The sequence below is a fragment of the Stegodyphus dumicola genome, chromosome 3, assembly GCF_044657685.1.
Source record: "Stegodyphus dumicola isolate Sdum_Otavi_A_Nest chromosome 3, ASM4465768v1".
Lineage (NCBI taxonomy): Eukaryota > Metazoa > Arthropoda > Arachnida > Araneae > Eresidae > Stegodyphus > Stegodyphus dumicola.
In genome coordinates, this window is record NC_140770.1 from 58,433,111 (window position 1) to 58,445,799 (window position 12,689).

At 36.6% G+C, this 12,689-nt stretch overlaps 3 protein-coding genes across 4 annotated transcripts; 1 reads left to right on the forward strand and 2 right to left on the reverse strand.

The window, feature by feature from the left end:
- The first annotated feature begins 911 nt into the window (after positions 1-911).
- LOC118180727 (uncharacterized protein F54H12.2-like) lies at positions 912-3,429 on the forward strand. Its single transcript, XM_085812425.1, has 2 exons — positions 912-1,886; positions 3,307-3,429. Exons 1-2 carry the CDS (start codon positions 912-914, stop codon positions 3,427-3,429), a joined length of 1,098 nt encoding a protein of 365 aa, XP_085668551.1.
- Positions 3,430-5,010: 1,581 nt separating this feature from the next.
- Positions 5,011-6,736, reverse strand: LOC146997997 (uncharacterized). The gene is made up of 5 exons (XM_085812930.1): positions 6,445-6,736; positions 6,108-6,352; positions 5,941-6,028; positions 5,545-5,836; positions 5,011-5,444 (listed from the first exon to the last, which is right to left on the reverse strand). The coding sequence occupies exons 1-5, from the start codon at positions 6,583-6,585 to the stop codon at positions 5,155-5,157; spliced, it is 1,056 nt and encodes a 351-aa protein (XP_085669056.1). The 5' UTR covers positions 6,586-6,736; the 3' UTR covers positions 5,011-5,154.
- LOC146997998 (uncharacterized) lies at positions 6,609-8,411 on the reverse strand. Of its 2 annotated transcripts, XM_085812928.1 has the most exons (6): positions 8,237-8,411; positions 7,783-8,154; positions 7,618-7,698; positions 7,279-7,537; positions 6,846-7,171; positions 6,609-6,741 (listed from the first exon to the last, which is right to left on the reverse strand). In XM_085812928.1, the coding sequence occupies exons 1-6, from the start codon at positions 8,350-8,352 to the stop codon at positions 6,738-6,740; spliced, it is 1,158 nt and encodes a 385-aa protein (XP_085669054.1). In that variant the 5' UTR covers positions 8,353-8,411; the 3' UTR covers positions 6,609-6,737. The 2 variants fall into 2 exon arrangements, with proteins under 2 accessions (XP_085669054.1, XP_085669053.1); XM_085812927.1 differs by having other exon boundaries at positions 7,618-8,154.
- Between the last annotated feature and the right edge of the window lie 4,278 nt (positions 8,412-12,689).

Consider the following 12,689-nt stretch of genomic DNA (forward strand, 5'->3'; position numbering starts at 1 on the left):
TTGAATTCAGTTACCATCCTGTTACGAAAAAAATGACCATTAAGACCGACGAAAACTGCAAAGTCATTCTTCACGAAGGATTAGCGGAGCTTCTAGGGTTCGAGCCGGGTGTTTACAAAGGATTGGAACAAAGTCCTTTTGTAGCCGATCCCAAAGTATCTTTTCCTGTCATGTATGTGTATTGCGATCTCGTAGAACCTCAAATTGTGGGAGATGTACAAGCCCCGTTGTTAAAAATTGTCACCGTAGAAGGAAATGACGGAGACATCATAAACGCTCATTACCCCCGGCCCTTTTACTTGCCAGTTATCCGTCAACATTTTCAGACTATACATATTGACATAAGACTTCACTCTGGAGATTTAGTACCATTCGAAAGAGGCAAAGTATTTCTTGTGTTGCATTTTCGTCTGAGACAAATTCTATAAAAGAAGCCTTCATCTGCAAATTGATTTCATTTGGATTGTGTATGCAAGATTAGAAGCATCAAATATGCGAGTGCCTTATACGTGTTGCACGAAAAAATTTGAAGATTATTATTTAGCTCAAACTGGAAATGGATTACCTTACTATCAAGGAACCATTTTACAGAAAGGTTATGGTATTGGTGGATTTTTTGCAAAGCTGTTTCGCAGTGCTATGCCGTTTTTGATGAGTGGAGCCAAAACAGTCGGAAAAGAAGCTTTGCGGACTGGAACACAAATTGCAAACGACGTATTGTCGGGAGAAAATTTTAAAGTCTCCCTCAAAACCAGATCTAAAGAAGCTGGCAAAAAATTAACGAGGAAAGCAGTTCAGAAAGCAGACGAGATGATTGGTCACGGAAGGTTTAAAAGGAAGCCCAAAACCCCCAAACACTTCATTTCGTCTAAAGCCAGGAAGGTGCAACGACGTGATATTTTTTACTCGTAATGGCTTTTCTGTTAAACGATTCTCCGGAATGCGCAAAATCCGAACTGGATTTATTTTCGTTACCTCCCACTCAAACAGTGATAGAAAAAGGTCAGTGGGTTGAATTTCATCCATTAGCCAATGTGTCGGAAGGAAGTCCTGTTGAATTCAATGTTTCTGGAAGCGGAGACGACTACCTAGACTTATCACAGACACAACTCTACGTCAAAGTGAAAATTTTAAAAAATGATGGCAAGCCAATCACGGCTGAAAGTAAAGTGGGACCTGTCAATCTCTTTTTACATTCTATGTTTTCTCAAGTGGATATTAGCTTAAATGAAAGACTCGTTTCCACCAGTAATAACACGTATCCTTACAGAGCCATGATAGAAAAATTATTGAATCATGGTTTTGATACGAAAACGTCTCAACTGTCATCAGAATTGTTTTTCAAAGATACAGCAGGACGTCTGAACGTTTTTGATATTCAAGACACTCAGCCGAATGAAGGATTCAACCAACGAGCAGAATTGTTTAAACTGAGTGCTTCGGTCGATATGATTGGCCGATTGCACTTGGATATGTTTCATCAGGAAAGACTTTTGCTGAATATGGTGGATATGAAAATTAAACTCATACGCAGCAAACCAGAATTTTGTTTATTGGGCGAAGGTGAATTTAAAGTTTTACTCAAACAAGCTTCATTGTTTGTAAGAAAAGTGAGAGTTAGCCCTGGTGTTGTGCTAGGACATGCCAAAAGCCTAGAAAAATCAACAGCCAAATATCCCATTAATAGAGTGCTCTGCAAAGCCTATTCCATTCCCACTGGAAATATGAGTTTTATTCAAGACAATATTTTCATAGGTCAAATGCCTAATCGTATTGTGGTGGCATGCGTCGACAATGATGCCTTTAACGGAAACTATAAAAAGTCTCCTTTCGAATTCAAGCATTATAATATGAACTTTATCGGTGTTTATGTGGACGGTCAACCGGTACTTCATAATCCTCTTCAGCCTAATTTTGACAAAAATCATTTCATACGAGCTTATCAGAATTTATTTATGAATGCAGACGACAGAGGACTTTACCTTTCAAGATCAGAATTTTCAAAAGGATATTCCTTATTTCGCTTCGACCTGTCACCTGACCTTTGTGATGGCTCTCATTTAAATCTAGTTCGACACAGCAACTTAAGATTAGAAATAAAATTTGGGACTCCCTTACAACAAACTGTTTCGTTATTAGTGTACGCTGAATTTGAAAATTTGATAGAAATCAATAAAGCTCGAAATATTCTGTACGATTTTGGAAACTGATGAATTCATCACTGATTCATCAAATCTTATCTCGAGATCTTATTTCTTCGAGATATTATGCGGGTGTTTTTCCTTGTGATAAAATACCTGCGATTCAAAGTTTTCCCTGTGCACTGGTGCTCAATACGGACAAACATGATGAAAAAGGAACTCATTGGCTAGCTGTCTACCTTGCAGATCAACAGACTCTGGAATTTTTCGACTCTTATGGACTCCCGCCTGAAGTATATGGAAAAGATATCACATCCTTTGTCAAGAAATATCGTCATGTTTGCTGGAACAAGATTTCGCTTCAGAGTTTAACTTCTAATGTATGTGGACATTATTGTATTTATTTCATTATTAAACGCTCTCAAGGACTCTGTATGGAACTCATTGTATCACCCTTAGATGGGAAGAATCATGATTTCCAAATATTTCAATTTGTCAAAAAAAGATATGGTGTAAATATGATTTTTAAAAAATAAAGTTGTTTTAATTTGTAAAAATGTCTCTTGTGTTTCTTGTTTCTACACTTATTTAAACAAAATGAATAAATGTCTTATGCAAAAGGATTTTCGATTAAGTATAGAAGTGAGTGTTTTCTTAACATGCTGTCATTTCCAAAAATGGAACTGCCCAAGTTCGTACATCCTTCTACTTGTCTTCTGAGCGGACCTACCGGTTCGGGAAAAACATTTTTTGTGAAGAAATTGATAGATCATAAAATGTTCCATCCCATGCCGACCAATATTATTTATTGCTACGGAAGTTATCAACCTCTTTTTAATTCCATGAAAAACGTAAATTTTGAAGAAGGATTACCATCTAACCTGCAGACTCTTCAAAATGCTTTAATTATCATAGACGATTTAATGTCTGAATTAGCAAGTGATACTCGCTTAAGCAAACGTTTTACAAAAGGAGTCATCACCGAAACCTTTCAGTCGTTTTTATAACACAAAATCTTTTTCATTAAGGCAAGGAGATGAGAAATATTCATTTAAATTCCCATTACCTTGTCCTATACAAAAATCCTAGAGATAAAAGTCAAATTATGCATTTAGCTAGACAAATGTTCCCCGGAAAAGTAAAGGCCTTTCAAGAAATTTTTCAGGATGCTACTTCAACTCCATTTAGCTACTTGTTGATTGATTTACGACCTGAAACAAGTGAAACGCTTCGCCTTCGTACAGGCATCTTTCCTGGGGATAAATACTATGTCTACCAGCCCCGATAGTTCATTTCAGTTTGAGACGTCGAATGGCTAACATGTCTTCTCCTATCGTGATCGATTTCGAAGGTTTTCAATGGATGCCTCATTGCTACGTTGTTAAAGAATTAGCCTTGTATTCTGTGCATGAAGGATATCACAGTTGCTGGTCATTTTACCTCCTCAACCTTGGAAAACATTATCACGATCTCAGCAAAAGTGCTTTGCTTGGGTCAGAAGAAATCGTCATCACATGAATTGGAGTGAGGGTGTATTACCTTATACTCATCTTCGTATTATTTTGCAATATTTGTCATCTATTTATTCTGTCATATACGTGAAAGGATTAGAAAAGAAATTATTTTTAGAAAATTTATTAGGTAGAGACATCATAAATCTAGACTGTCCTAAGATAGAGAATTTAAAAAAGAAAAGTTCTTTAACATGTTCGATTCATGCAAAAGGATTTAATTGCTGTGCTTTAACCAAAGCGGCTGCATTTGCTACCTATATAAAAGAAAGTGTGCAGGAAGAAGAGTTCATTTGTCATCAGCATGTCTCATCTGAAGGATGTGGATTATCTAAAACTATTAGGAAAAAGTCGAATAAAAGCAGCTGTACTGAAAAAGTGTCCGAATCATCTCATAAAATCAGTTTGTGAGTGTGTTTTAAATCTTCTAAAAGGAAACGTACCCATCACCAAACGGGTCAAAAATCGACTCGCCCCTTTTAAAAGAACTTTAAGAAAACTAGCGGACAAAAAAGTACCTCTTTTTAAGAAAAGACGTCTTTTGGTTCAAAAAGGTGACGGTTTCCTATCTTTCCTGATTCCTGCAGCAGTCAGTGTCTTATCCTCCCTTATCCATGGAAATAAATTTAAAAGTAATAAATTTGCTCTGGTACCCCTGGATCGTATGCAGCAATTTGAAGATGAACATTTGAGTGATTTAGACACACAAATTCGAAACATCTTAAAAAAGAAAATGGACGATGAAGAAAAGTCTAAATTGTACATCCAGGTTCTGCAAAAGTATGTTACATTTCCTCATGTGAACACTTCCGAAGAACAACCGCCTGAACAACGTTCTGAGAAAGATATAGAAAAAGAAATTATGCAAACAGTTCCTGTGAACCAGAAAAGAACGGCACAGAAAATAATAGATTTTCTAAAAGAGCATCAGATTTCCTGGACACAGAATAAAGAACTCATTCTAGATGATCATGTGTTTTCTGGCTCTGACATTGTTCAGTTGATAAACTTTCTGTTGAGAAATAAAACTCAAAAACCTTTTGCCTTTGAACAGTTTAAAAATGTACTGAATGTTAACAACTTTCCTCAAGACTTTGTCAAAAACAAACATTTAATGAATGTAAAAACTATGTATGCTAGACCTAAAAGAAACGCATCTTCCAAACTATGGCTGAAATTGTAATGATACGTGAATAAATGTAATGGCTGATCATTGGTGTTGTATTTCTTTCTAATTAAGTTAACATCATTTTTGAAAATAAAATATGACGATTATTTTCTAGGAAAAACTTACCTTTCATGAAATCCTTTCAAATAAGAAAAACACAATTTTATCATTCAAACTTCTGTTTATTTTTTTTTCTAAATAAGTTTTCTTTTATACACATACAAATGCATGATTCTGCACACACACACACACACACATATATATATATTTACATACAAAATTTCATTTTCAGATAAGGTTCTAACATAAACATAAAAAGTTCTTCTTCAATATACTAATGACCATACGGCAATGTGCTCAAGTCTTTTTGAATTACCCGTTTATCCAACACAATTCTGTACAGTTTTGTCTCGGGTTTATTCATTACCTTTCTTCTCTTCGCTTCTCGGGTGATTTTGGAGGGGTTGTGGAGAGAGATGATCTCACTTCGGTCGAGGCTGCAGACCAGACTTTTAATGGCTTCAAAATTCAGCAACTGAGAATTCCGGAAATTCAATGAAAATCCTCGGACTTTGCAGCAGGTTTTCCAAGTGGCCGTCTGGTATGCGTAGTTTTTCGGTCCTCCTGAAAAAATAAAACATCATGAGAAAAAAAAGAGATAATAGAAAAACTTTCAATATTTTTGGTACATGTAAAATAAAGAAATTTTTTTAAAGGTCCTTACCAGAGACAAAGGTTTTGATGACATCACCCTCCAGTTCATCCGTAAATTCACCCAGGAAGTTGCCCAAGGGGGGATCATTGCGGCCATTCGAGGCATAGATGATGGAGTCTGTGTCGTGGTACAGGACATCTCTACCCAACTTCTCCATTTCACTATACAGCTTGAGACGAGCCCAAGCTGTTGTGAAGGTCGCTAGGAAAATGTTGGTAGAGGCATCCTGCGGCACAAACTCCTTCGCAGATTCCCAGGAAATGGCAGCCACCTCAGGCATGGGAAGAAAGATATCTTTGATCTAAAAAATAGAAGAGTCATGAGATAACAGTTCAAAATAGTCATAAGTTAACAGTTTGAAACTCTTTGAGTTTACAGATGAATAAAATCGGTAAGGAAACTTACTTTTTTAGTAGAATCCGCCAACATCTTATTGAAGTCTGGCACCGTGTGGACATAGGTCAGTTGGGCTTTGTTCACGTTCATACCCCATCTGAGTGAAAAAAAGCTATCATAAATCACAACGAATTAAAAATATTTATAAAAATTAAGTACAAAAGAAATCATCTTACCTGCCCCAGAAACTGTTCAGGGCCAACTTGGCGACTTGTCGACGCCCAGGGTTCTTGGAAATCTTTCCAGCGTCCAACTTGACGCCCTCTCTTTCTTCATACTGGCGAATGTACTTCAGTCTGGCTTCTTCTGTCACACACTCCGAAGGCCATCCGCTACTTTCCTGCTTGATCTTCAGAAACAGATCAATGTATGATCTGAACAGAGAAGTAGACGATGCCTGGAAATGGTACACTTCGTAAATCTAGAAAATAAAAAATAAATGTCAGTTATAAAAATTTTTTAAAAGTAACCTCTGAAACTAAATAAAGATTAAAATAATCTTTGAGTACTTACATGTGTGACGCGGTAACCTTTCTTTTTCGCCAGTTTGACTTCCTCCGTTACCCGCGTTCCGACAAGAGCTCGCTCGTCGTCTGTGTGGGTACACGGAGTCTGCAGTTGAAGAAGGGCGCAAGTCCGACACAGGGGGAACATCAGCTTCTTCCGGCACCGATAGGGCAGTACCGGAAGATACAGATTCCGTGGAGGAATCACTCGGCATTGGATAATTCCAAAATAATCTTCCACATCTCTAAAGCTTTCCGTGATGATTGTTGGATGTCCCACAGGGTAGACGCAATACTTGTTCACCTGTGAATGAAAACAAAAAAAGTCAGAAAAAACACATCATAAAAATATACAGAAAATTTAGAAAAGTTTAAGTAAACATTTTTGAAATAATAAAAAGTACGAACCCAGGGATAGAGTGAGGTAAAATCCACATATTTTGCGTCTCCCTCGTGGAACAATTTGAGGGCATTGGTCCTTCCTCCAAAAAAGACTCGCGAGGATTGAGTCGATCCCTCAGATGGTGTTGCTCCAGGAAAGCTTGGAGATCTGGATTTTCCTCCTTCTCTCTTTGAAACTCATGCTCCCACATTTCTATGACGTGGAAACCCTGGGTACGAAGCTTTCTTATCGTCTCTTCTGTCTTTTCTCTTAACGTTGCCATGGAAACTCCTTTTAGTGGATGAATGACATCACCGTCATAACACGAACTACACCCGTGGAAGAAACAGCCCTAAAATAATACAAATATATTAATAGTGTTCCACATGTAAATTAAACATTAAAAGTGTAAAATCATTAAAAAGAATCATATAGAAATATAATTTACTTTTTACATACCTGAAACTGATAGACGGTTTGTGTTTCTTGGCAGAATCCGTCTACCGAGATTCCGGCGACTCTGTGCTCTCCGGAACCGTTCAACGCATGTTGAATCTGTAGGCCTTCCGAAGCAGCAACAAAGTCCAACCATCGGATCGAATCAGGGCTGTAATTCGTTGAGTTGATGTAGCCGTGTGTAGGCACCATGGCAATCGTGTCGGGTTGAATGTGGCCACTCCGATACGTTGCCATACAAGCTGACGCAATGGTCACGTATCTGAAAAGACAAAAATAAGAACGATTTAATGAACTGTAAATATGATTATTATTGTATAAGAAAATGAGAAAATGACTTACTGGAATGGATCCACATTCGCCACATCCAAAAACTGGGCTCGAAACTCCAGGCAGCAACGGCGAAGAATGTCCACGTCCGATCTATTAAAAGAAAAAATGTTAAAAATACGAAATATAAAAAAAATAAAATAAAATAAAAATAAAACAAGAAGAAAAAAAATATACCTGCAATAGGCCAGCATCTCATCTTGAAAGTTAAACACGTCCCCCTTGTGTGCTTCATGCCAGGACAGAAATGCTTGTCGGGCTGAAGTGCTCATGGTATCCGGGCTGTAGTACCGGGCTTCAGGCAGCGGTCCGACATAACTCTGGTTTTCCCTCGAGTTAAAGAGATGAGGGAAGTATCCTTTCTTTAATTCGGTGAGACCGAAGCATCCCGGTAGTTTGGCCAACGCCATCGGTAAAAAGTTTAACGAGTCTATGACCCGAATGTTGAGACTGGGGTGTCTTACACTCATGATCATAGACCCGTTAGGGATCACCTCCGGCGCTGTACCTTGCTCCAAGAGCCAGGCCATCACGAACTGCCCATCGAACCTGTAAGTAAAAAAAATATCATGAATAATATTGAAAGCATAGTCATAATTAAAGCATGCAAACTATGGTATTTTTAACTTACCCTTTCATGTTGTGTGCCACGGCTGTGAAGCCCTTGTGTTGTGGGGGTGAACAGCCAGGCGCAGAAATCTTGGCATGCTTCGTAACCCGGAAACACCTTTTCAGTGCCGTCGGCATACTGAGCCACCGCGAAATTTACGAGATGCTCCCCCGAAGACTGCTCCGTTTCAAAGTCAAAAAAGATGAACTTGTTATCAGACTTCTTCGGAGCAACAAGTCGCAAATAACAACGGTGCTCAGCAGCCACGACAAACTGGCCGCAAGACGGACATTTGGTGGTACCGCACTTATGCAGATCTTTAGGGCACTTACGGCGTTCAATCACTTGGCAGCAGTCCCTGCACTGGTATACCTGTAACGACAATAATTTTTTTAACATAACAATTTTGAGAAAATTATATGATAAATAACTTTGATCATTAAGATATATTTTCAAAGCACTTACCCTATCGCAAAGTGAAAACTCTTGGTTTCCAGTGAGGGCTTTGTGTGCTGCATAACAGGCATCGGATCGGCAGAGACGGTCACAGTCAGGGCATCGTTGGGGCTGGCCTGGAAAGCAATCAGTCCTTAGGCATATAGGGCACGCATTGGCACATCTATGGCTTTCAGGCATTTGGTAGGCCTTTTCACATGCTGTGCAATAATGGTTGCTACCAAAAAACGCTTTCAGGGACTTAATGACATCATAATGTCCATCGTGAAGCCACAAATTGATTCGTTGTGCCCTCTCTCTTCCTTTGTACACCACCTAAAACATAGACAAAAAATTTTTCTCTTGAATTCCAAAAATTAAAGTAAAACCAGTTTTTAACATTTAATTGCATACATAAAGCGATCTAAAAATTCCTAATGCATTTAACATCGAAAGTAATTACATGCATATATGTTAAAGTAAAACAAAAAAAAAAAAAAAAAAAAAAAAAAAAAAAAAAAAAAAAAAAAACATCGTGAATTCATTTTTTATAAATCCATTTTTAACATCTAAAAATTACCTGCACATTTAATTTTTCCAAGTTTATTATACATGGAAATGAATTGCATGCATAAAATACAAATTTAACCGAAAATAAAAAATTCGCCATGCATTCAGTTTTACAAGTTAAAGTTTTAACATTTAAATGATCAGAAATATATGCGTAAATGTTCACTTTTTGCTATATTTTTAACATAGAAACAAATTGCCTTTGTGCATACATGTAAATAAAATCTAAAAAGTTAAAGTATTCTAAAAATAAAAATTTTTAAAAGTGAAAGTTTTAACGAATTGCATACATAAAATAAGAAATTAATCTAACAATTTTAAGTAAACTAAAACCTAATTAATTTTTACAAGGTATATTTTTTAACATCGAAGGGAACTGCATGCATTCATGGATTCTATGCGTGAATATGCATAGAATATAATCTTAAAAGTTAAAGTAGTCTAAAAATTCACTAGCCATTTTTATAAGGCATATTTTTAACGTCTAAAGAAATAGCATGCATAAAATATAAATTTTATGTTAAATGTAAAATTAATCTAAAAACTTTTCAAGTTATGTTTTTAGCATCTAAATAAATTTCATACATAAAAATAATCTAAAAAATGTAACACAATCTAGAAAATTTACTACGTATTCAGTATTTCAAGTTATCTTTTTTTTTAACTTGGAAACGATTTGCTTACATGCATAAAATATAAAGTTAATCTAACAATTTAAAGTAATTTTAAAAATAAAGATTCACGTTATATTTTTAACTTCTAAACTTTTCTCTAAAAATAAATTCCAGAATCGAACAATTTAGAAAAAGAATACATTCAGTTTTGAACATTAATATTTTTTAAAAGTATTTTTTTTTAAAGTATTCATGTACCCAAATAAATTTTTATCATATAGCCAAAAATTATAAAAGAACTAAAATCAAGTTACGATATGAAAACATATAGAAAAAATATTTGTAGGTATGAACATTTAAAAAACAGAAATATCTTGAGATAAAAATAATGACATACTCTGTTCAAGTTTTCCGAAGAAAAGACGGCAATTTGGACGTGCAGGTGATCTTCAAATATGGCTGTCTCCGCAAACCTAAAGGAACATTCGCAGCCATATGGAGCTCTCTTGCTCGCTTCACGAGGGCTGGTCGACGACGATCTTTCATGGCCTTAACAGCAGCTTTGTCCTCATTCAGATGTGCCAAAGCATACACAATTGCTTTAGCGCAACACAATCCTTCCTCATCGTAGGGTATGGACAAAATTGACTGTTTTCTCAGTCTGTCCAGGGAGATATTGATCACTTTCCTATTACCACCGGCGCCCACAGGTCGTCTGATGGTGATCACATCAACTGCAAATCCTGTGTCTTTGGATTGTAGCACTTTCATGACAGCAGCCAAAATCTTTTCCACTGTGAGAGTCGAAACTGCCATTAAGGAAGTGCTGATAGGCTTATCCAACCCTTCAGCTTGAATGCAGAACCGGATGATGTCTGATGGGTTTAGATCAGCTGTTGTCCGGCGAATCAGCTGCTCGAACAACTCCCGGATGGTGTCAGGAATTCGAACCATCGGGACTCCTTGCACATTCAGAGGCAACCGTTCGATGTCCACACTGGCTCTGAAAGTAATTTCCTCGGCTTGATATTTATGGCTGCGTCGACGAGACTTTTCAGTAAGCACTATCGCCTCATCGAGCTGAAAAGTAAAAATAAAAATTAAGTTCTCGGTAATAATCAAACATTTTCAAAAAGACATTATGATAAAAGAAAAATACACACCGAACGTTCATTGGAACCAGCCATGTATACAGGCCCACGAGTTGACGAGGAAGAAGTCTAAAAATAAATAAAATAAAAATAAATACATTCATTTCTAGTACTAGAAAAAATATTCTAATCGAATCATAACGAAACGAAAATTTACCTCAAATCCGAAACCCACTTGATAATACAAGGGCAAAATCAGGGGATTTTCCATGAAAATTTGATCCACTTCATCTAACAACTAGCAAAAGAAAAGTGAATACGTTCAAAATAAAATATTAAGTAGAAAAATACATTCAGAAAAAAAAAAAAAAAGTACACTACGAAAATACGTGTAAAAACTTACATCGTCATCAGAATCACGGAAAGGACAATCAGGATCTTCAAATAACACCCAACAATTAAAAAAGTAGAATAAAGAACGTGTTTAAAAATGGTAATCTAAAAATAAAGTAGAAGCAAAAATATACTATACATGCAGAATAAACTCGCTTGGCAGACATCGTGTACAAGAAAACGAAATGGCGCAGGAAAAATGGCAGAGTCAAAATGACGTTCACTCAGCAAGAATCAGAGTAGAAATGATTGCAATCATCAAAGCGAGCGAATATATAGACGATGTATAAGAAAGCAATACGCTGATTGGCTGAAATAAGATAGATATTGTTAGCGGAATGCTGATTGGTTGTTAAAATTGTATACGTTCGCCACGGCGGATGTAGAAAGCGTGAAGCGGTTTCGACAGGCTGCAACGTGAAAGAGGTGACGTTTGCTTGTTTCCCCCAGCCTAGTGACGTCATGGTGATTTTCGCTCCAAACGGAAAAATAACAGGTTTGATAACACGAAGGGCTTAGCCGAGCGTTAAAGCGCTAGACTCCCATCCCAGAGATAGCGAGTTCAAATCTCAGCCGTGGAGTTATTTTTAAAATTCATTAAAAATGGATGAAAATATTATGGAGTCAATTAAAACTAATTAAAAATAATGACGGATTAAATAATTAAAAAGGATGATTCATAATTAAATAATGAAACATAATTAAAGATAATGAATAAAAAGGATTAACTAACTAAAATAATAAAGGAAAAAATTGGTAAATAAGGAAAATAGTTGACGTCACGTGGTTTAAGCGACCATTGCCACAAACATCAAAAATAGTGTCGTTGCCACAAAAAATAAACAACTTTGAAAAGATCGTTGCCACAGAATCAAAACGAAAGTTTAATGATGTCATTCCAACACGTGATACAAGATGGCGCTGGTGTCGTCACTTCCGGAGAAATTCAAAATGGCGGAGGCCACGCCCCTTTTCTGTGACGTCACTTCCGCCGCCCGGTTACCTCCGGTTACTACTCAGACATTAAAGACTGAAATAGTCATATAAAGTTATCTAGAAGATAGAAAAGATGAACATGTAATGGATGTCATCGTACTGAAAAAAGGTCCGATATAGAGAAAGCATGTGAAGTCTGCCGTCATCATGCGGATGCAGCGACAATATTTTACACGTAAGCTTTCTGAAGAAAATAAACGTATGCAAACTAATTACTAATTATTTGTTTAGTTTCTTCCTAGCAGTTTTCTTTCGTAATCATTTCCGAGAATGCTGTGCACAATTTACACAAATTTGGTAAGAAATGACCCGAAGTCGCCAGACATGGCAAACATTGGATGAAATATTTTTCTAGTCCCTGTATAATTGTAACTG